This window comes from Mytilus galloprovincialis, chromosome 8 (assembly GCF_965363235.1).
Source record: "Mytilus galloprovincialis chromosome 8, xbMytGall1.hap1.1, whole genome shotgun sequence".
Taxonomy (NCBI): Eukaryota; Metazoa; Mollusca; class Bivalvia; order Mytilida; family Mytilidae; genus Mytilus; species Mytilus galloprovincialis.
In genome coordinates this window covers 81,829,475-81,854,563 of record NC_134845.1, presented here as the reverse complement: position 1 = coordinate 81,854,563, position 25,089 = coordinate 81,829,475, and the positions used below count along the sequence as shown (strand labels likewise).

Here is a 25,089-nt window from a genome sequence, read left to right as displayed (position 1 = left end):
ATGTTTCAATAATATTATACAAATATTTTACTATATTTCATCCAAAAAAAGAGGTTGATTTTTCAAGTTTTAAAAAATCAAGGTGTTGCAATACTTTTTTCCATGTGTATATATTAAAAACAAGAATACAACAAATTATCATAGCATAATAACACAATGAAGGGATGCATAAGAACAGAGCCACGTCATCTTTTACAAGGAAACATATAGACAAAGCACATACCCTAAAACAAATGACAAGAATACAAAAACGGACCATAGAATAATAACACTGGCGGGATCTATAAGTACAGAACTGTCACGGAATAGAAGGTCCTTCATAATACAAGTTCCAAAAGGAAAAATTATTCTAGAATATTATTTCCACATGAATAAATATTACAGTATATGTTCCTAACGGAATAAATGGTATAAAATAATTGTTCCAACATGAATAGATATTGTGACAATGTTTATAACAAAGTTTCCATTGTTAGGTGGAACAAATATACGTTGACAGAACCACGTCTCTTCTTACAAAGAAACATAAAGACAAAGAACATACGAAAAAAATGAATAGCAATAATACAGAAATTAGACCAGAAACACAATGACGGGATGTATAAGTATAGAGCAACGTCACATGTAACAAAGAAACAGAAACAAAAGAGGCATTTAAACAAAGTACATTGTCAAAAATGAACGACAAGGGTCTTTGCATCGGAACTAAACACATTTATTTAAAAACCAGTTGTTGGCATGACACGGGTTATGTTCTTCTCATATATGTTATGATACTAAACCCCTAACGGGAAGGATTGTGCCTGATGTTCATATGATGAAATCATAATCTTTCAGTCAGTTTAATTGAAGTCTGGAGCTGGCATGTCAGTTAACTGCTAGTAGTCTGTTGTTATTTATGTATTATTGTCATTTTGTTTATTTTCTTTGGTTACATCTTCTGACATCAGACTCGGACCTCTCTTGAACTGAATTTTAATGTGCGTATTGTTATGCGTTTACTTTTCTACATTGGCTAGAGGTATAGGGGGAGGGTTGAGATCTCACAAACATGTTTAACCCCGCCGCATTTTTGCGCCTGTCCCAAGTCAGGAGCCTCTGGCCTTTGTTAGTCTTGTATTATTTTAATTTTAGTTTCTTGTGTACAATTTGGAAATTTGTATGGCGTTCATTATCACTGAACTAATATATATTTGTTTAGGGGCCAGTTGAAGGACGACTCCGGGTGCGGGAATTTCTCGCTACATTGAAGACCTGTTGGTGACCTTCTGCTGTTGTTTTTTCTATGGTCGGGTTGTTGTCTCTTTGGCATATTCCCCATTTCCATTCTCAATTTTATACACAAAACCATACCACAGAACAATAGCACAATGACGGGATGTATAACTACAGAGCCAGGTCCGAATCATTTTGATAAAATTTAGAAAAAAAAAAAAAAGATGTGATAATAATATTTCAGAATAGGCACTGTTTAAAATTTCTAGCATGTCTAGTGAAAATACTTTTGATATGTTACATTTCAATTTTGACTTAATATAGTTTAACTTTCGATGTAAGTATTGGCAATCAATTCATACACATCATTTGGTCATGTGACCGTAACGTCATCAACGTTTGTCATGATTTACTTTTTAAAATGAAATTTATAATGTATAAAATTTATTTAAATCAGATTTTTTTTTCAGAGTCATTCCTTAAATCATATTGACAAAGTAAAAACCAAATTCGATGAATAAACATAAATAAAAAAACATAGTAGGTACCACTTGAACAAGTAAAAGCAATTTTTATTCTGACGTCATAACTCTCATTGAAATGTAGTTTCTCTTAAACAAAATGAAAGATGCCCTTAAGAAATTGACCAATCGATTCATTGAACCACATGTAATGTAGAGCTACTGCTAAGCTGGCTTTAACTTAAGAACATGTGAAATTTGTTTGAAAAGAGGTATTTCTTATTTTTGTTTTCATTTTATGTTATATTAGTAATCTATATTCATCTTCAATATGTAGGCTTAATATTACAAAAAGAAGTTTGCAAAATCAGCCTTTGACTGTGCATTCCCTCTCAAAGAAATAACTGGCCTAATAATTATATTTCACGAAACAGCTTATGAAGTGTCTATTATCACAAACAATTACTTGAGATCGCACCATTTTTAAAACAATTTGAAGTATACTATTGATATGTTTTGTGTTGTGTATTTTAAACCAGTATGCCTTCATCAAGTATAAAAAACAGAGCACTCATTTTGACGATTTCAATGATTTAGAGAACTAAGAAATGGTATTCTCATCTACAATCATGCGCAAAAGAAGAAATTGAAAATAGATATTTAATGGTTCAATCCTGACATGTCGACAGACAAAACTCCAGCAAGGCTGGAATTCTTGTAGTTTATATCAAATATACATTTTGACTCCTTTAATTTTTAAACTGACTATGACACATTTTGATTCTAATTATGATCCCTCCATACATTATTCACCTTTTATATTGGATAACACTCCTGCAGGCACAGAGTTCAAAACAAAAATGGATTATCTATACTGGTTTCAATCACATTTATACTACTTATTTGTCAATATCAATTGTTTAAGTATATACAAATGATAAAAGGACGTTATATTTTCTTTCAATTGTTTCAAATTTTATCATACTAATCCCTTTTGTAGCTTACCATAAGTTATCAATTTGTCTTGACATTAAATGCCATGATGTAACATACACTTTCATGAACACCATCAGGTCTCTGGTAGGTTGTCACATTGAAGATCGAAATGTAACAGATACTTACATGAACACTATCTGGTCTCTGGTAGGTTGTCACATTGACGACCGTCATGTCACAGCTACTTACATGAACACCATCAGGTCTCTGGTAGGTTGTCACATTGAAAACCGTAATGTAACAGATACTTACATGAACACCATTTGTCTCTGGTAGGTTGTCACATTGACGGCCTTCATGTAACAGATACTTACATAAACACCATCTGGTCTCTGGTAGGTTGTCACATTGGAGGCCGTCATGTAACAGATACTTACATGAACACTATAAGGTCTCTGGTAGGTTGTCACATTGAAAACCGTAATGTAACAGATACTTACATGAACACCATCTGGTCTCTGGTAGGTTGTCACATTGAAGGTCGTGATGTAACATACACTTACATGAACACCATCTGGTTTCTGGTAGGTTGTCTCATTCAAGTCCGTAATGTAACAGATACTTACATGAACACCATATGGTCTCTGGTAGTTGTCACATTGAAGACCGTAATGTAACAGATACTTACATGAACACCACATGGTCTCTTGTAGGTTGTCACATTGACGGCCGTAATGTAACAGATACGTACATGAACACCATCTGGTCTCTGATAGGTTGTGACATTGAAGACCGTAATGTAACAGATACTTACATGAACACCCTCTGGTCTCTGGTAGGTTATCACAATGATGACCGTAATATGGTAATGTAACAGATACTTACATGGACACCATCTGGTCTCTGGTAGGTTGTTACATTGAAGACCGAAATGTAACAGATACTTACATGAACACCATCTAGTCTCTGGTAGTTGTCACATTGAAGGCCGTGATATAACATACACTTACATGAACACCATCTGGTCTCTGGTAGGTTGTCACATTAAAGACCATAATGTAACAGATACTTACATGAACACCCTCTGGTCTCTGGTAGGTTGTCACATTGAAGGCCGTGATGTAACATACACTTACATGAACACCATCTGGTCTCTGGTAGGTTGTCACATTGACGGCCGTAATGTAACAGATACTTTCATGAACACCATCTGGTCTCTGGTAGGTTGTCACATTGAAGACCGTAATGTAACAGATACTTACATGAACACCATCTGGTCTCTAGTAGGTTGTTACATTGAAGACCGAAATGCAACAGATACTTACATGAACACCATCTGGTCTCTGATAGTTGTCACATTGAAGGCCGTGATGTAACATACACTTACATGAACACCATCAGGTCTCTGGTATGTTGTCACATTGAAGACCGAAATGTAACAGATACTTAAATGAACACCATCTGGTCTCTGGTAGTTGTCACATTGAAGGTCGTGATGAAACATACACTTACATGAACACCATCTGGTCTCTGGTAGTAAGTTGTCACATTGACAATTATAACGTATATTTGATGTTTTTTAAACAAAACAAAAGTAAAAAGAGAGAAAAATAGTTCCTTTAAAACAAACATACTATTGAATGCTCTTGAAGGACTTCTAGTTCGTGTTTCAATTAAGCAATAATAAATATTTAATAACTTGGACTATAGATAAAAGGATATTGACATAAGAACAATGGATACATTCATATTCAAATTTGACGATTGTAGGTGTTTATCATCGATAAGTGTATGGATCTATAAGGAATGTTATAAGTTATATAAAGATAACTGTTAAATTTGACACATATCAGGAAAGTTCAAAATGAGCCATTGATATATTAATAATCCTAATGTATTGGCTTTTATTGGTTAAATTGGGTGAATGTGCCGTACAATAAACAATGAACAATGCAATAATGTTGGATAATCTGTGAACGGTCTATTGGTAAAATATTTCTGAGTAGTTGGATGATGTATAGATGTCATATTGAGGATTCCTCAAGACGCCAAAAGATAATCAGATAGTCCTAATACTCAAGTTCTATGCTATAATAAAAATTCATGTTGTATTTAACATCGAAATTATTCCGATCTGTCACGTTTTTCAAGTTCGCGTTTAAACGTTAAATTTTGCAGCCATTAAAAAAATTTATTATACGATTTTTAACGAGAGTGACGAAGTTTTTCAGATAGGTCGTGTAGAGAGAGTTATTGTTCTTTATTCCAAAACGATGCTTCTACCATATGTGCCAGGAACAGCTGGCATAATAATATTAATAAATACTGATAAAAACCTTCATATGTGTAACGACAAACAGGAAGAAACGATAATATTTCATAATGCAACAGAGATTTAAATAAAATTGTTTCCAACATTTTGTTTTGTACACACATTCTTATCAATATAAAGGAATTGTATGCGACAGTTGAAAGGTTTAGTAAATTATAAAACCAGGATGATCCTTCATTTTTGACATACGGAAATGAATATATACTAAGTCAGGAATATGGTAGTTGTTTTCTAATCTTTGATGTGAGTTTGCCATCTTATAATGCATTTGAATGGGGAGTTCGATATTTTCTTTTTTTTTCTTTTTTAATAAACCAATACTCATTCATATAGTTAATAGAATACAGCACATACATGTGACTTTCTCTCAAGTATAACCGGCTGCAAAGTACCATTAATTAAAAAGGCAGAAAACGAATGTATTACGAATTTTCATGTAACAGGCGAAACGTATTGGCAGGAACATTTGTAATCCTCTTATTTATAGGATGAATATGATACAATTTGATTGTTGATTATGTTCTCTTTATTAATTATTATATTTCCTAAATTTGAGAATACTTCAGCATACAAACATTGAACCGGATTGATCCTATTGAAAACAGTACAATTGCTACATTAATATTTAAATATGACGAAAGTAGGTGTATATAATAAATAGGAGTATGGATCAAGAAGCGTCATCAGATAAAAATTTGAGTTTCAATAAAGGGTTTTAATCTTTTGATAACATTTACTTAGTTTTTTTTTAAAGATCGACAATAGTAGTCGCAAAATGATAAATGTTACAATTTTAACCTATCTGATTGTGTGTTTTCCTCTTACAGTTGTTTTGTTCTTTAAATAAAAGGTGACTTAATGTATATGTCAATAGTAAAATAATCTATCAATGATATGCACTTGATTTCAAAAGGTTAAACTGCAATGTTGTACCATGTGATTATGTCAAACTATGGCATGAAAATATCGAGCTCCAAATCGTCACTTATCTATGCAATTCGAATAATAAATAATAAATAAACATGATATAATAGATATAAGATGTGGTTTGAGTGCCAAACTGTCAACTCTCCATCGAAGTCAACATTTATAAAAGTATACCGTTATAGATCAAAGTTCGGTCTTCAACAAGAAGCCTGGACTCACACCGAACATCAAGAGCCCCAAAAATTACTAGTGTAAACCCATTCAGACTAGAAAACCAACGGTCTAATCTAAGAAAAATGAGAAACACTTATGAACCACATGAATAATCATGAATATGGTTCGTGACTTTGGAAACACATATGAAAATAACTGTGTTGACATCTTGACCCTTTCAGCTTCTATCAGATGACAATAGACATTTAAACAAAATGAGTATTTATTTTCATGCATATCAGTAAAACTAGTAACATTGTCTGACTTAAGGTGGTACCCAACACCTTAACTAAAATTTATTTGGCTCGTTTAATTTTCATAAAATTTTGACAAAGTATTTACTTTGACCCTTTGAAAAAAATATAAAAATTAAAAAAAATTTGAACAAAGCGTTTTATCAGAAAAATTACACTGGTTATATAGCAGTTTGACAAGCACTTATTTTGATCGTCGAGAAGTTTAATATTCCCTAAACAACACAACGTAATTAAAACGTTTAGCTGATTTTACAGAGTTATCTCCCTGTAGTGTTAGGTACCACCTTAAAACATTTGTATGATGAATTTACTTAAAACAAATCAATAATTTAACTATAAAACATAATGTTATTTCGAATTCCAGTTATTCATTGTGCGTCTCAAAAAGACTTGTTGGTACTAACTCCAATTTTCATTCTATAGTTCAACCTTACGAATTCTGAAACAGAAAAAAAAAACAAACCAATATATTATAATTTTCTTTTTCTTAAAAATGTCGAGTTACATTTAAAAAGAGATGGCTAACCATTTTAGGTAAATATCACTACTAGTATCTTTCCTCAATGTCCTTTTGGAAAAGAAATTCGGGATAATTAACTTAGTGGAATGTCTCTGTAGTTAGTTTTAGAATTTTATGCTTGGATAATCAAATGATAACAAAAGACCTAAATCACTCCTAACTGCTATGTCGACGTCAATTTAAACGATTTAACAAGGGTTACATTTTCGTGATGAATGATGGAATTATCCGCTAGATTTGTGATTCTCTCTAAGGTGATATTTTAAAACCTAAAAAGTTGCTTATCATTTCATTCTCTATTTGATCATTGAATGACATACACGCAAAAGTAACATTTAAAGAAAATCAATCATATGTAACTGTATCCCAAGATTATTTATACTGATGCAATGATCTCGCTAAGTCAAGTTTTGTCAGTAAATTGCATTTTTAATAACATAACTGCGGTATACGAAATCATTCCTTAGTGTTAGAGTATATTTAAGGATATTATTTGGATTCATGTTGGTTAATCAATAATATTTCCTGTCGTGTTTGTTGATGATTCCCTTAACATGCTTAATATAATTTTTTTTTTCGAAATGCAATTTTCTTATTTCTCTTTTCGACACAATGTTGCCTCTGCCACTGTTTTATATAAACCTTACCCAAATCATCACAATGGTGGTGGAGTTATTTAGCTATTCGATGGTTGATCTGCAGAGTCAGTCGGTGAAGACAGTTGTTTACTAGATTGGTCAGACGCAATACATTGTGAGTAAGGTGGTGGTTGAACATTTTGCATAAAACCTTGCGCAATATGTTCGTTGTTAGCTAAACTATCATTAACATTATTGTGTGTCCAGTTAACCTGGGTCTCTGTTTCTCTCACTATCAATAAAAGAAAACATATAAGTACGTTTATCAACGATTCAACTTTCAATGGCAGAAAACTTTTATCTTACCATATTCAGGAGCCTGTAATTCAGTGGTTGTCGTTTGCTATTGTGTTATATATTTGTTTTTCGTTTATGTTTTTTTTACATAAATAAGGCCGTTAGTTTTCTCCTTTGAATTGTTTTACATTATCTTATCGGGGCCTTTTATAGCTCACTATGCGTTATGGGCTTTGCTCATTGTTGACGGCCGTACGGTGACCTATAGTTGTTAATGTCTGTGTCATTTTGGTCTTTTGTGGATAGTTGTCTCATTGGCAATCATACCACATCTTATTTTTTATATATTGCTTAAACTTTAGTATGTATTGCTATATGAATTGGATTTTAAATAAATAAGCACATTCAACTGCAGTCAAAGTATATTCACCGCGCAAAACCTGGCGTGTTTTTACGTATAGATCTATAACTTTGGCAAAACTTCTCTCGGAATATGGAATGAAAAACAATTACTGTCTTTTGTTTCGGTAAAAATGTGGTTTAAAATGCAGTAATTGTATAATATAGAATACTTAATTCTATCATCTTTTTTTCCTTCTGAATATTATTCGACAGAAATACATGTAGAAGGTCTATTGTTTCTGCGAGTCTGGTTATTCGAGAGAACTACATATAGAAGGTCTATTGTTTCTGCGAGTTTGGTTATTAGAGAGAAATACATGTAGAATTCTATTGTTTCTGCAAGTCTGGTTATTCGAGAGAAATACATGTAGAAGGTCTATTGTTTCTGCGAGTCTGGTTATTCGAGAGAACTACATATAGAAGGTCTATTGTTTCTGCGAGTTTGGTTATTAGAGAGAAATACATGTAGAATTCTATTGTTTCTGCAAGTCTGGTTATTCGAGAGAAATACATGTAGAAGGTCTATTGTTTCTGGGAGTCTGATTATTTGAGAGAAATATATGTAGAAGGTCTATTGTTTCTGCGAGTCTGATTATTCGAGAGATATATATGTAGAAGGTATACTGTTTCTGCGAGTTTGGTTATTCGAGAGAAATACTTGTAGAAGGTCTATTGTTTCTGCGAGTTTGGTTATTAGAGAGAAATACACGTAGAAGGTCTTTTGTTTCTGCGAGTGTGATTATTTGAGAAAAATACATGTAGAAGGTCTATCGTTTCTGCGAGTTTGGTTATTCGAGAGAAACACATGTAGAATTCTATTGTTTCTGCGAGTCTGGTTATTCGAGAGAAATACATGTAGAAGGTCTATTGTTTCTGCGAGTCTGGTTATTAGAGAGAAATACATGTAGAATTCTATTGTTTCTGCGAGTCTGGTTATTCGAGAGAAATACATGTAGAAGGTCTATTGTTTCTGCGAGTCTGGTTATTCGAGAAATATGTTGATAATGGTCGGTTAGAAAAAAAAGCAAAAAAAGGTAGTTAGATACTTTTGATTGTTTTTTTCTAGTTTATATTTGCATGGTATTTATCGACTCAAACATTAATTAAGGCAAACTTAAGAGGGTTTGTTATGTTTTCACCACTGCATACATTTTAGGCAGATTGACAATTAAAGCTTTTGTTTTGTATTTGAATTGTGTAAGACTGATAGGCTTACAAAACATGTACAGTGCATGTATGTTGTTATTTTTAGAATATTTGAAAATATTTTTATCTTCATACATGAACAAATATTTTTTTTTTGAAATTAGAATTGCGTCAAACTTTTATTATATAAAATGTAATTATAGATATATATATATATAACGATGTGGTATAACTGCTAATGAGACAACTCTTCATCTAAGTCACAACATTTAAAAGTAAACCATTATAAGTTAAAGTACGGACTTCACGTGTTCAACACGGAGCCTTCGCTGACAACGAACAGCAAGATATAAAGGGCCCTCAAAACGACTAGTGTTAAACTATTCAACAAGGAAAATATGTACATAATCATATAAATACACATCTTCTTTTGTCATGAAACATACCTCCTACAGTATATACCGGATTTCCTCTGTGCTGTCCGGAATTCCTACTTATTTGCTCATTGACTGCATTGAACAGGGCATTTCGTCTTTGTTGATCACGTCTTTTTGAATGTTTCATAACAATAAAAGTTATGATTACAACTAGCACAATCACAGCCCCGATGGCTGCCAAAATACTGATATCAGTCATGAAGTGTCTGTAAATCAAATAAAAAAAATATATTGTTATTTGCATTTTCAGTATGCCTTGGAACTGTATATAACCGAACCAAGACACCTCGTAAATTCTTATTTTTGTTCAAGGTCATCTGTGAATAATCCGAAGACATGTGTGTTGACCTTCGAACATTACTGATATCTATTAACCGGAAACATGTTTACATTTCTAAAAGCATCAAATACATACTTTGTTAAAATTTGTATTTGATTTTTTATTGAAATGCCCATGACTAGAACATTTTTTTTTTCTCGTAGAGATTTATCAATGTTTTTTGTATTAATTTTGTTTTACGTATCTATTCAAAATGTTTGCAAACATTTAGTCGTTATTACGCAAATCGCTATTAACATATTATACTAGGCACTTTCCTTTTGACTTCATACATCAGATACAAGATAGTTCTGTATATAATGCAAAGTTTGATTACGCTGCAGTTGCTCGCTCATCTCGATTATTGATTATTCAAGGAATGTAATTTCATGATTTAATTGTTATATCTGTTCGAATTGCATTAGCTACTTTTATTTGACCAACAAAAACAAGATTGATTCGACTTTATTTTGCAAACTTCACACTAAATTTAAATTATATAACATAAAGAGGAAGAACAAATCATTTATTAAAAGCTCAAATTAAATCCCTATCCTAGCTTAGTTTTAAATTTTAATAAAATGAGAGTTTAATATTTTTCATCGACAATATTTATTCTATTATCGAAAATATTTTATAATTTTCATTAAATGCATTTGCAAGGGATTAAAAGATATCACTTCATTTAACTCCCACCATTTTTTAACAAAAAAAAAATATATGATAAAGGACTGGGTTGATTGATATATTCTTTGCATATGTTACAATGTTGATATAGATGTATGAGGGTCGGTTGAAAACTTCATAGTAAAAGTGGTACAATTTAAGTCGTAAAAGGAGTTCCTATGGGATATTGCATTATCAATATTTACAGAAATGCAACCTATACATATGCATATGTACTTACTGTGAGGGTTTACTGGTGTTTGGAAAATCCTGAGCAATGTAATCATACGTTGTCTGCTTTGGAGAAGCTGTGAATGGTCTATAGGTAAAATATCTTTGAGAAGTTGACGACACACCTCTTGTAGCACGATATGCAATTGTTATTGTCGAGCTTCCTGTAGGACGATTTGAAGTTGTTGTAGTCTTGCTTCCTGTAGGACGATTTGTGGATAGTACAGTCCGGCTTCCTCTGACGAAAATAATATATATTAACCCTTACTCATGTCAAATTCAGCTAATCCGTAGGAGATCAAACTAATTGTATTCAGTCGTACATTAACAAAATAATAGCGGTAATTCAACGTGTGCAATGTGACGTAATGGCAACAAACAGTCATATATAAAGACAACAGTAGTATACCGTTGTCCGAAATTTATTAATCGATTGAGAAAAACACAATTCGGGTTGCAAACTAAAACTGAAGAAAAACACATCAAATATAATAAAACCGCTGACCAAATAATTTGTGTAGCGTTATTTAATAATCACGGAATGCGTTTTTCGCTTTTGATACGTCAAAGGAAGTAGTAAATGCCACCCACATCCTGCAGGTAAATTAGGGTAAGGCGTAGACCTGTCCAAGATTTAAGAAGGGTTTTTAATAAGATAATTGAAAGGCATTTTCGGCACTATACAGGACCTGGGTGAAATAAGCTTTGGAACGAAAGAAAGTTTTTTTTAAATTTTGTTAGATATCTTCAATACATTATATAGATTGAGATACACTGTAAGCAAGAAAAATAACAAGCAAATAAAGATTTAAAAATAAGCCAACATGACCAATTGGAAATTCACATCTTATAGGATATATTGTCTTTTACAGTTATTTTCTACAATTTAATGGTATTTTTTTTAAATCTTTTTATTTAACTACTGGACTAAATTAAACCAAAACTGGTCTCCATCATTTTAAGGATATCTCTATGATTTAACCTAATTTTAGATAATTTCAAAAACCACAGTAGATACGGTCAGTGGCACAGGCTCTTGCGAACCTCTAGTTATATTGACTCTGCCATGTTCATGTAAACACAAGAAAAAAAAAGGAACAGAGACATGAAAGATCAACACATCATCTACATGTACGAACCATTGATTACATCTCAGATGATTTAGATGGATGAACACATTCCCGTTTTGATTAGGGACTTTTCGTTTTGAATTTTCCTCGGAGTTCAGTATTGTTTCGTGATTTAACATTTTCCTATTTTCATTCTTCGCATTGCTTATATATCTAGAAAAATACTTACTGTCCAACAGCTTCACAGTTGTGGTCTGTAACGTCATAGACACAATACCATCTGTTATTCATTTGACAACATTCATTAGCAAATGAGTTATCGCAAACAACTGGTGCATCTATTCCTGCTAACGAGTAATCCTCACACAATTCGGCTAAAATGAAAAAAATGCAGTCAATAATTAGATAGATATATAGTTTATTCTCACAAAACTATGAAAGTGCAGCTACAGAGAAGATACAAAATAATGTACATAAAAATCAAAATGCATAAAATTTCGGTTGAGATAACATATAAAAGAATATATATACATATATATGTACTTAAACAGTCAACTGGTTAAGTGTGTTTACTCCTCTATTTTTGAATTTTTGCCAGATTTTCGGAATCCTATGGTTTATGGGCCTTATATCAGAATCTTATGAAATCCTTGTTATTTTTCATAGTTATAAAACAAAAAAGGTGCCATTGTCAAGTGAAAGAAAAATCTAGACAGAATTATTTTCCCAAAAATGTGTAATGGCTTATATCTCGAAATCAAGCACACAAACCCTCCATCTTTTTCTGTTTTTTTTATTTTCTTTATTTATATACAATCAATTTATAACAGTCTTTTAAAAAGCTTGTTATTTTTAAACAGAGAAGCGAACATCTTTAAGTTAAATTGTATAAAAAATTACTTTTTGTGTATAAATATGATAAATAATGGTTGTAGAGAAGGAGTGAGTTTACTATTAATACATCGTATACAATTGCAAGGTTTCTGAGAGTCTTTTGTTTTTTGGGAATAACACCAGTGTTTTAAATTTGATAATGTTATGTCTGGGTATTAGTACATTTAGAATAAATCAACTTTTGTCATCTTGCAAAATAAAGGCAACAGTAGTGTATCGCTGTGCAAAACTCATAAATCGATAGAAAAAAAAAAAACAAATTCGGGTTACAAACTAAAACTGCGAGAAACACAGTAAATATAAAAAACAACGACACCACATTGAAATGAAACTCACACAGAAACAATCTAACCATTAGACAAAATCCGATGAGAATAACAAATATAACATCAAAACTGAATACATGAATTTGGGATAGAAAAGTACCGTTACACGTCTTATAATAATGTGAATTCACACTCAAATATAAAAGGAAACAAACGACACAAAAGAAACACAACGTTAAAATGAAACACACATAGAAACGAACTATAATTTAACAATGGCCATATTCCTGAATTGGTACAGGACATTTTTTTAAAGACAAAATTGGTGGGTTAAACCTGGTTTTGTGGCATAACAAACCTCCCGCTTTAAACATTTAAACACACCATCATCGGACTACAATACAAATAAATAGGAGAACACATTAAACAATGGAACAATCGAATAATAGCTCATAAAAGGCACAAGATTTAAAACTTAATACCCTGCTCGCAGCGCCAATGTTGTGATCCCGAGTATATCTCTATACCGATAGCTACCTTGAATGGTAGTTACTGCAGTCAGGAACGGCCGATTGCTCTTCTTGTGTGAATAGGTGTTTGTATAGCCATTAGTTTCAACTGGAAGAGGATGATTTCTGGGTAGTTATTCGGACATCCCTAGATGGTCTGTCTGATGACCTAAAACTAACCCTCCGAATACTACACTCCCCCCAATTTTATTGATAAGGCCACCTCCACTGAGGTGGACCCTGTGGTTTTCGCCCAAAATTAACAAAATACGGAAATCATACCAAATTTAGAGAAATATGCATCAATTTAAAAAGTATATTCCTATCCCCCTAACAATTTAAAAAAAAGTATTGAGCCTATCCCCTCCAAACAGACCCTTTGTATCCATGTGTCTTCTGATACATTAACATTTAGTGCAATGGGTTCTCAATAAATTGGGAACCCAGATAACTGTGAATGGTTCTTCTCTGGATCGTATACCAACTCTTCCCTGTCTTTATACAAACTAAGACCAGTCCACTTAGTGGCTGAATGTCCTCTACATAGTTGGACCCAGGAGGTTGTGCTAATTCATTCTCCGTCGTGAAGAGTTTGTTCTAATTTTTTCCTCACTTGCACTGTATTTATATCTTTGTTACGGCAGGGAATTCCAGGGTCCCACTGTCTTCTGTTGTAACCCGATCTAACTGAGCTCACCCAAAAGACTGGCGTCCCATTGTCTACTGGGGGCGGCTGCAGATTAAAATGATTAGTGCCTACATAATCTGCTCTAAAAAGTGACCCTAAAATTAAACTAGGATCTTCTGGATAACAGATGCAGATTCCTTGTCACATAAATATTCTACACTGAAGACTGCTCCTTTGTTGATTGGCCGGTTGTTTCCTGGTGTTGTTTTTCTGTTAATTGCTTCCGTTGAGGACCCTGTTGCATTTCTGTCAATTTTCTCCAGTTGCGGAAGGGTCAACAAAAGTGATGGATGTATGACCTTTTTCAGTATTGTCAGTTATTCCTCTATCTACAACAGGAGTAGGCCCCTGATATTGCTGACAAACAGTGACTACCTCCTCATCCCTAGCCTGTTCTACTAATGGCAATGTGGTATCTGCCTTACCTTCTGATGTGGCGTTCAAACCCTTCTCGTTGGGCCTTCTCGTCACTTGCCAAAGTAGTCTCAATTGCTAAGATAGCTCATTTGGATCCCCTCATAATATTGGCTACTGGACCCTCCTGGTCCCCCTTAAGCAATGCTGAAGGAACTATATTGCCTTAGGGCACCTCACATTTCTCTACTAATGGTATGGCTGGGGTATCCATCATCAAGGAATACCCCTGGTTGACCCTTATTTTCCAACAACCACTGTCTGTGTCCTTTATTAACCTTCTGTCCTAATCAACCTTGATTAGCTTATGAATATTCAGTAAAGAGTACCCGGCAAGGCCTGTGTCCCTTTTGACGATTTTCTCCACCAACAAATACCCATCTTGGAGAAGGATGTGGTTCAACTCCAGTGCACCATGCCTCAATATGTTCGCAGGACATTTTAATACGAAGCAGTCCAATTTGTATGAAGGAGTTGCCTCTTTGTCAGAATCGGAGCACTGCTCGGACTCAATCTCTTCTCTGACCTTCAACGACACACTGGGTTCTCTGTTCCCTGTCTGTCCCTGGCATCTACCCCTGATCCCACTACCGCTATCTCGGCTACTTTGCCTTGGGGTACAGACTCAACTACCGAGAGGCCTAACTTCATTTGTGTGGACTCCTTCCGGCTTCCTCAGTAGTCCCGTTTGAGTTTAATAGTCCTGTTGCAGTTATTTTCGACTGAATTGTGGAGGTCATAGTTTTATCCTTCCCCTGTAAATCTAGACAGTCCTTTTTAACATTTTTATGCTTAAGACAGTGGTAACACACTCCCTCCCATGGAGGCCTTCTATCAGTAAAGCGACTCCCTGAGACGGACTTACCTCCAAAGTTTGGGCATTCCAATGTCTACATTTGAAAATGCCTGTACCAAGTCAGGAATATGACAGCTCTTGTCCATTCGTTTTAGATGTTATAAAAAAGAAGATGTGGTATGATTGTCAATGAAACAACTATCCACAAAAGACCAAAATGACACAAACATTAACAACTATAGGTCACCGTACGGCCTTCAACAATGAGCAAAACTCATACCGCATAGTGAGCTATAAGAGGCCCGATAAGACAATGTAAAACAATTCAAACGAGAAAAACTAACGGCCTTATTTATGTAAAAAAATGAACGAAAAACAAATATGTAACACATAAACAAACGACAACCACTGAATTACAAGCTCCTGACTTGGGACAGGCACATACATAAATAATGTGGCGGGGTTAAACATGTTAGCGGGATCCCAACCCTCCCCTAACCTGGGACAGTGGTATAACAGTACAACATAAGAACGAACTATAAAAATCAGTTCAAAAAGGCTTAACTCATCAGATTGTTACTACCAAAAATTACCTTTAAATTGTAGCCAACAAAAGACACAAATCAATAATAAAATTTAACAATATTTATTATACAAAAGTTTACAAGAAGTATAACACAAATATTACTGTCAACTTAACTGTCAACATATGAGTCCAATCTTTTATCTTTGTCTGTATCCGGATATCTTTCGGAATCAATCTGAATATTACATTCACTACTACGGTCACAATCCAGTATGATGTTGTTTGTAACGCGCGTCTGGCGTACTAAATTATAATCCTGGTACCTGATAACTATTTACACCACTGGGTCGATGCCACTGCTGGTGGACGTTACGTCCCCGCGGGTATCACCAGCCCAGTAGTCAACACTTCGGTGTTGACATGAATATCAATAATGAGGTCATTTTTACAAATTTCCTGTTAACAAAACTTTGAATTTTTCGAAAAACTAAGGATTTTCTTATCCCAGGCATAGATTACCTTAGCCGTATTTGGCACAACTTTTTGGAATTTTGGATCCTCAATGCTCTTCAACTTTTTACTTGTTTGGCTTAATAAATATTTTGATATGAGCGTCACTGATGAGTCTTATGTAGACGAAACGCGCGTTTGGCGTACTAAATTATAATCCTGATACCTTTGATAACTATTTAGACCACTGGGTCGATGCCACTGCTGGTTGACGTTTCGTCCCCGAGGGTATCACCAGCTCAGTAGTCAACACTTCGGTGTTGACATGAATATCATTAATGTGGTCATTTTTACAAATTTCCTGTTAACAAAACTTTGAATTTTTCGAAAAACTAAGGATTTTCTTATCCAAGGCATAAATTACCTTAGCCGTATTTGGCACAACTTTTTGGAATTTTGGATCCTCAATGCTCTTCAATTTTTTACTTGTTTGGCTTAATAAATATTTTGATATGAGCGTCACTGAAGTGTCTTATGTAGACGAAACGCCCGTCTGGCGTACTAAATTATAATCCTTGTACCTTTGATAACTATTTACACCACTGGGTCGATGCCACTGCTGGTGGACGTTTCGTCCTCGAGGGTATCACCAGCCCAGTAGTCAACACTTCGGTGTTGACATCAATATCAATAATGTGTTCATTTTTACAAATTTCCTGTTAACAAAACTTTGAATTTTTCGAAAAACTAAGGATTTTCTTATCCCAGGCATAGATTACCTTAGCCGTATTTGGCACAACTTTTTGGAATTTTGGATCCTCAATGCTCTTCAACTTTTTACTTGTTTGCTTAATAAATATTTTGATATGAGCGTCACTGATGAGTCTTATGTAGACGAAACGCGCGTCTGGCGTACTAAATTATAATCCTGGTACCTTTGATAACTATTGTAGAATAAAAGTGTCAATTCAAATGTTATGAATATTAATGTCTATCTACAAAATGTATGTCTAAGTCTAAGAGTGTGTTTTTTTAGTGTCTATATAATATATAGTTGTAACGGAAAATACTAGAACACTCTAGAATGGAACGTCCTAGAAAGTTACAACGGAAGTTTCTAGTAAAATGTAGAAGTTTATATAACGCATCTTTTATTAGGATCATTCGGGAAAGTTCCAATCATTCTGTAATTGTTCCAGTGATTTCTAAACTGCACAGTTCTAAGATTATTCTGTAAACAACTATCAGGCCACAAAACACAAATCAGGTCAACATAAATAAATACAATAATTACAATATCATAACAAGATGGACAAAAATATGTGTTTTGACATTTGATTTTGCCATGTGACAATGGACTGTCCGACTAGATTTTTCTCTGAGTTCAGTATTTTTGTGATTTTACTTTTAACTACAACCAAGTCGATGTCAAGTTTCTTCCTAGAGGAAACATTACTACTGGTGGATTATCCACGAAGGCATCATTAACCTAGTAGCTTTATGCATGATGAATACAAATAATACAAAGAACAAACCTACTGGGACGTCGCCCGGGTTACCAAGGTCCTCTTTTGCTGCACGAAACACTATAGCATATGATATGTGTATTCCATGTCATATCCCTCGGGATACCCCTGATTTGACTTATGTTCAGCCAGAAGGTAATTACTATTTTAAAATGCAGATACTTTTCATAAATTAAAGCCATGTTGCGTCAATATTTTCGACTTTTTAAAGGCACCTGCTACAAGTGAATCAACACCTATCATTTCTTCTTGTAAACATAAAAAAGGAAAAAAAAAGAGCACGTGAAAGACCTGTGACATGTTAATCACGACTCCTGATTTTACTAGTAATTTAACATCTAAAACACATTATACTTAATCTTTCGAGCCTCTGGACTGTTCCACGGACAATGTCGTGTACGGAAACGAATGTACTTTGTGTTGGTGAAACTTGTCAAACTTTGCGTAAAAGAATGAATCAACACCGGTCTGATTATAAAGATCCGCAATTTAGGGTTCTTTATAACCATTTTAATCAACTGGACCATGATCCTTCTTTATCTATGAAAGTACGCATCATCGAGAAAATGTATCACCACACAAATAGCTCTGTACTAAGTACTCCTTTTTGCAAAGATAAGGAAAATTTCTGAATGAGGGAATTAGGGACTGCAATGCCATATGGTTTCGATTATAATATCAAGGTAATTTGTCAAGTCCTGCCTTCAGTGATGTTAATATAATGAGTTTATCTAATAATACCTTACGACAACAACGTAGCTTTGGGCAAAAACATTACCATCTGCCTAATGTAAAAAGGTCTTCCAAATCTAAATACCCTCTGGAAGCTTTGATGGCCTTCTTTCACACACATCTTCATCATCCATTAGGGTTACATTACATTAGAACTATTCTCTTTTCACTGCCAGTTAATTTTCCAAAACGTTTGAGAGATTATGCACTTGACAAAGGAGGCACCAATACATTTCTTCAATGTACAGACTAGTCAGTATCATTTGTGATGTACCTCTTTTCCGTCTTTTCAAAACAGAAAGATCGGAACCTTTACATGAGGAAAAGAGGAAATTCCTCCCTATTGACTTTTCCAATAGAGGAATTGATGCAATCAACATCTGGAACGTTCTACATCACAAGGAGGTAACATCTAGAATTCCTATTTGTTTTCAAAATAAGTCTGTTCCTATTGTATACTACAGTTACACTAAAACCATTGCATCTAAGATATTTAACTATAAACAAGCATTGCAAGACCTTGAATTAGAACAATACCTGAAAACCATTCGCCTTATAGTTACAGCCACTCTGGGCATGTTATAATTGGGGTTCTAAACATAATTCAACATGAAAATCTCCGAAATGTGATTTCTTATGATTCTAAGTTTAGAGAACCCCCAACACATCAATTGGAACCATAACTTCAAAATAATTATGGATTCCATTTAGGACTACGTCAGAGCATGGGCTAAGCGAGAGGACGTTGAACTTGACACTTTGTCAGAATGGGTTTAAACTATCATGTCTCTGATAAAACGTCGCATTCACAAGTTAAAACTGTGTGAACGATCGACCAAATTCCGTTTTCGGAGACTAAACAAAAAGGTAAAACATCCTACCCAGAAGAACAAGTGCTGAGTATATGCTGGAGTTTATTATCGACAACATATTTGTTGAGTTTGGAGGTAGACTATTCCAACAAATTGTCGGCATTCCTATGGTAACAAACAGTGCGCCTCTTCTTGTCGACCTCTTCTTATTTTCCTGCAGACACTTGTGAAAAAAAAAGAAACAACAGAAACGGTTTCCGCCGCCTCATTTTTAGACTCATATCTCGAATTTGACTTACACAGTCATCTTAGTACCAGAATCTATGAGACTAGACAATTTAAATTTTGAAGAAATTATAAATTTCCCGCCACCTTAGTAGCAATATACCAACTTCACTTGCATATGGGATATATATTTCCCAACTTATGCGATATGCAGCTCCTACTCAGACTTTGTAAAACGTCATCAATGTCTGAGTAGAAAGATGATGGACCAGGGTCTATTTCTGAAATTAATTCTTACATAATTTTGATTTTTAATCCTGTATTCTTACATTGCCCATGTGAAGTTTTTAGATCGTTTGTTTATACATTTAACGACAAATATATGTGACGAATAAAATTGTCTGACGTCAGACACTCGAATCAATGAATGTGTTTGTAGATATATGTTTTTGTGTTCTGTAAAATTGTTCCCTTTTATTTATTATGTCTGTTTAGTTCACGCGTCATTATGAATATAACGGAATTTGATGAGACTGCCATCAAAGTGAGAGGTTTAGCTCTATAAAACCAGGTTTAGTCCACCATTTCTACATTTGAAAATGCCTGTACGAAGTCAGGAATATGACACTTCTTGTCCATTCGTTTTTGTTGTGTTTTGTAATTTGATTTTGCCATGTGACTATGGACTTGCCGATTAGTTTTTCCTCTGAGTTCAGTAATTTTGTGATTTTACGTTTTGTCCACACAGGATTAACTAGTGACGCTCAGATACAAAAGTTCGAAAGCCACATCAAGTACAAAGTTGAACAGCAAAGTTCAAAAAGCCGGGCAAACAAAAATATAATGATACTCGTCTTCGATATCTCTATTCTTTTAATATTTTATTTCAATCCTGTCAATGGTATCCCTTCTCCTTATTTTCCATTGGCAGTGTGTGATTCTATGATCGGGATTTTACAAAAGTGTTAATATATCTTGGTCATTGATGACTTTGAAATCATTTTCAACTTCGAAATTTTCCTTAAAGGGCCGATACGTCACGCATTTAGAACAGTACACTACAAAAGTCAAAAAGTCTGAAAAGACCAGTTTTTGTCTGAATTTGCATGAACTTTTACTCGACATTCTTAATTTGTCCGAATAATTTAAAAAAAAATCTTGACATAATTTATCTTATAAGCTTCTTGATTTTTCTTGACAAAGGTCTTGACAGTATGAACATTGTCTTAAAATTTCTCGACACTTCCTGTTTCATCTGACAAGAGTCTGGATTAGTCTCGACCAATTCTTGACTGTCTTTAATTTGTCTCGATCTGTCTTGACATATTCTTGACATTCTTAATAATGTCTGAATATGTCTTGACATATTCTTGATGTTCTAAATAATGACTGAATATGTCTCGACACATTCTTGACAGTCTTAAGTATGTCTTGACACTATCTCAACAGTATAAATTTCGCCTGAAATGTGTACAGACTCATTTTGCACTGTTTATGACATTATATTGCTGTTATATACTCCTTTTTCGTATGGCTAAACTACAATTTGAAGAATCAAGGATAAATTTGGTAAAGTAAGATACCTTGTTTGTGCACCAAAGTTGGAATACCCTGAATAATCCCCCATGTAGTTTAATTTTGATTTATTTTTATTAAACATCTAATTAATTGTTTTCACTTGGAATATAAGTCGAAGTAACTGACAAACAGCATTTAGATTTTTGCCAATCGCAAAACTGCCAGTCAAATTTGCTTTACTAAAATAGGTGTCTTGAAAGCAGTTTTAAAATGTGACCATGTGTCTCTTTTGGACACAACAAATCATCTTTTGGGTTTGAGTGGCCAAAAAAGAGGAGGGTTTTCGTGTAGGTCAAATAATTTGTTCTCATCTTGATTCAAAAATCTTATTCATTTTTAGAACAACAAAAAAACATTTTTATTCAAATTTGAGTGTTGAATTTTATAGTTTTTTTAACAAACAAAAAAATGTGATAACTTCCTGAAAAGAAAAAAAAAATGTTTGGATCTATATTGAGCATGTCTGTTTAAGATTCATTTCATAAGACCAATGATTTCTGAATACCTTTTTTTGAAATATTATTCCTGGAGTAGATAATAATTTTCTTTAAATCTTTTGAGTGGTCAACTGATAAGTTGTATGGCTGCCTACAGGTAAATCAGTAATTTCTATTTGACAGTTGCGTGTATTTTGGGTGTGGAATACCTTAATTTTATGGGAACATCCTGTCTATGTGTAATACTTAATATATGTTCCAACAGATGACATTACACACTTTTTTCTTCTGTTAAATGAATGCTTTGTATATCATAATAATTTGCCATTTATATAAACCACATTTTTATGCAATAATTATGTACCATATTAACATTGAATAATATGAAAGTAGAATGAAATATGTATACAGTATGATTGTTTTTAATCGTTTAATTAATAGATTTAGGAATCAAAATTTGATTTGTTTTTAAAACCCACATTTAAATTGTTTTATATCAACACACTCACATTTAAATTATTTTATACATCAGATTTCATAGCCATATTTGCATTAAATTTTGTAAAAATATTTAGATACCCAATTTTTCAATTATTTTACATGTAAGTAGGTTAACTTAAAACAACAGTATATTATGTAAAGAGAAATAAAGATTAAAGTTATATCATGAATATTGGTCATGATTTGTAAAACTCAGAACTGTCAAGTAAATTTAAGACACAATTCAAAATGTTCAGAATATGTCAAGCCATACTGAGAAAAAAATAAGAATGTCGAGAATATAATGAGAAATTTCAAGACAGTAATTAAATGTCAAGAATTTGTCAAGAAATTTTAAGACCATATTCAGAATGTCAAGAATATTTCGAGTAAATTTCATACAAATTTGATTTAAATGAGAATTTGTCAAGAAAAATTAAGAAATAAGTCAAACTTTTGGAGAATGTCGAGTAAAAGTTCATGCAAATAAACAAAAAAACTGGTCTTTTCAGACTTTTTGACTTTTGTAGTGGTAATATCGAAAAGAGAGATGTCGAAATTATAGAAGCTTCAGTATCCCAACTCGTACTGAATGTTTGTAAAAGGTAATCATACGCCACCAAGAAACGTTAGATGTTTTGATTTTTTCAAAACATTGATTTGACTGGGTTTGTTTGTTGATGTTTTTTTTTGCTTGGTCTAGAATAAAACCGCATAAGTTAAAAAAAAAAAAAAGGATAACAAAACGTTATACATTTTATTCGTCTCAATTTTATTTCATCATGTATGCTGTACATGTATGCACTCGCACCCGCAAAGTGGAAAGGGATTAATATAAGTTGCGAAACTGGTTTCCCAATCCACTATAAATAAATATGTTTAAACTATGCTCGTAATCAAATATTTGAAAGTCAATGATGTTTAAAATCTGTTGACAAGCCATGTAAGCAACAATTACCTAAACAGGCCAATTACATTCAAAGTTAACTTTGTCTGTTGGAGTTGAGACGTTCGTTTCTTTATAATTTGATGTTGAATTTACGCGTCTTATGATTGGCAGACGTCGTTTTGTTTATCATATCATAGACACAATTGTGTCCTGTGACCATGACGTCATCAACGTTTTTCATGAACTAAGCCGATTTAAAATGGAATTTAGAATTAAACAATAAGAAATAACTGTTTTATCTTGTCAGTCTATTCGAAATAACATAAAAAATTTGATGCAGTTATTCAGTGTACAAAAAAGAAGATGTTGTATGATTGCCAATGAGACAACTATCCACATAAGACCAAAATGACACAGACATTAACAACTATAGGTCACCGTACGGTCTTCAACAATAAGCAAAGCCCATACCGCATAAACTACATTTTCTATGCTATTTGGATTAAAATGACAAGTAGGTAATGCATAACTTTCAAAAAATGAACCAGCCAGAGTCTGATTAGGAAAGCCTTGTAGCGCATTATTACAGTGGACACATGTGTATTTTTTCGTTCACTTAACCACTTGTTTACATTTTCAATTTATCAATTTATTTTTATCTTACACAAAAATAGCTTAATAACAAGTACCTAACTTTAACAAATACCTACCTTTAATGTTGTTAAATAATACAAATAAAATCACTTTATCAAAGACACCTTGTTTCATCTTTGGAAATTTAGTTTCGCGCCGGGATTAGTTTTGTTTTCTTTATCAGCTTATTGGTGTGAAAATGTCCGTATTGGTTACCAGTTTTATCTGATGTTGAAATGTAAACAAGGGTAAAATGTCCTAGTTTAATCTTGACAATGAAATAAATACGTATATTATACAATGAAACCTAGTATACCCGAACTATTTTGATATTAGAAATTGTGTTTACATTTTGAATGTATTCAATTAAGTCAGGTACAACAACTAAAACAAATCATTGCAAGTCCAAAAACAAAATCCAATTATCAAAGTTGTGTCCTTACAATTCAATTTGGTTCGTTTAGATATGTTTTGACTGTATTTTTATAAAATCTATCTCCCGTTTTCCGAAATACCTCATATAACTGAAAGACCATCACATAGAAAATACACTAATTCGTATACGTAAACCAGTACTACTAATAATAACCACTCCATATGTGTTACAACAAGTAAACATATCATAGATACCAGGATTAAATTTTGTATTTACGACAGACGCGCGTTTCGTCTACAGCAGACTCATCAGTGACGCTCGAAAAAAAAAAAAAACAAAAACAAAAACAAAAACAAAAACAAAAAAACAAAAAAAGAAAATGTTCGAAGTTGAAGAGCACGGAGGACCTAAATTCCTAAAAATTTCCCAAAACCGATATAACACTGTATGAGCGATCACATGTACACCATACTTTTCATAAAGCAGTAGCAATTAAAACAGAAACTTTTGATTATTGAAATTGAATTTGTTGGAATGTTAGTACTCTGTGTATTATATCATATTGTAGCGGAATTTGATTTTTTGATTTTTGTAAGAAGACTTTGCATATTTGACTCAACTCCTCTTACAAAATTTGATAGAAAGCTGTAAATATAATGACATTCGATGCGACTGTCATACAAGTAAGAGGTTTGGCTAGCTATAAAACCAGGTTCAATCCACCATTTTCTACATAAGAAAATTCGTGTATCAATCGCAGGAATATGACAGTTTATATCCATTCGTTTGATGTGTTTGAAATTTTGATGTTGCCATTTGATTAGGGACTTTCCTTTTTGAATTATCCTTGG

The 25,089-nt window shown here is 33.3% G+C and overlaps 1 protein-coding gene across 2 annotated transcripts; it reads right to left on the bottom strand.

Annotated features, from left to right (window-relative positions):
* Positions 1-6,289: 6,289 nt before the first annotated feature.
* Positions 6,290-24,105, bottom strand: LOC143042666 (uncharacterized). 2 transcript variants are annotated; one of them, XR_012968077.1, is made up of 7 exons: positions 23,940-24,105; positions 12,237-12,381; positions 10,948-11,175; positions 9,731-9,927; positions 7,509-7,731; positions 6,626-6,780; positions 6,290-6,348 (listed from the first exon to the last, which is right to left on the bottom strand). XR_012968077.1 is itself a non-coding variant. In XM_076215087.1 (6 exons), exons 1-5 carry the CDS (start codon positions 23,995-23,997, stop codon positions 7,538-7,540), a joined length of 822 nt encoding a protein of 273 aa, XP_076071202.1. In that variant the 5' UTR covers positions 23,998-24,105; the 3' UTR covers positions 6,290-6,780; positions 7,509-7,537. The 2 variants fall into 2 exon arrangements, 1 of the variants encoding a protein (XP_076071202.1); XM_076215087.1 differs by having other exon boundaries at positions 6,290-6,780.
* Between the last annotated feature and the right edge of the window lie 984 nt (positions 24,106-25,089).

Excerpts from the sequence above, each read along its gene's own strand:
- LOC143042666 (XM_076215087.1), bottom strand. The coding sequence starts at position 23,997 with ATGAAACAAGGTGTCTTTGATAAAGTGATTTTATTTGTATTATTTAAC. Across the intron at positions 12,382-23,939 it reads ATTATTTAACAACATTAAAG|CCGAATTGTGTGAGGATTAC; the intron begins GTAGGTATTTGT and ends TTTTCATTTTAG. Across the intron at positions 7,732-9,730 it reads TCCGGTATATACTGTAGGAG|TGAGAGAAACAGAGACCCAG; the intron begins GTATGTTTCATG and ends TTTTATTGATAG.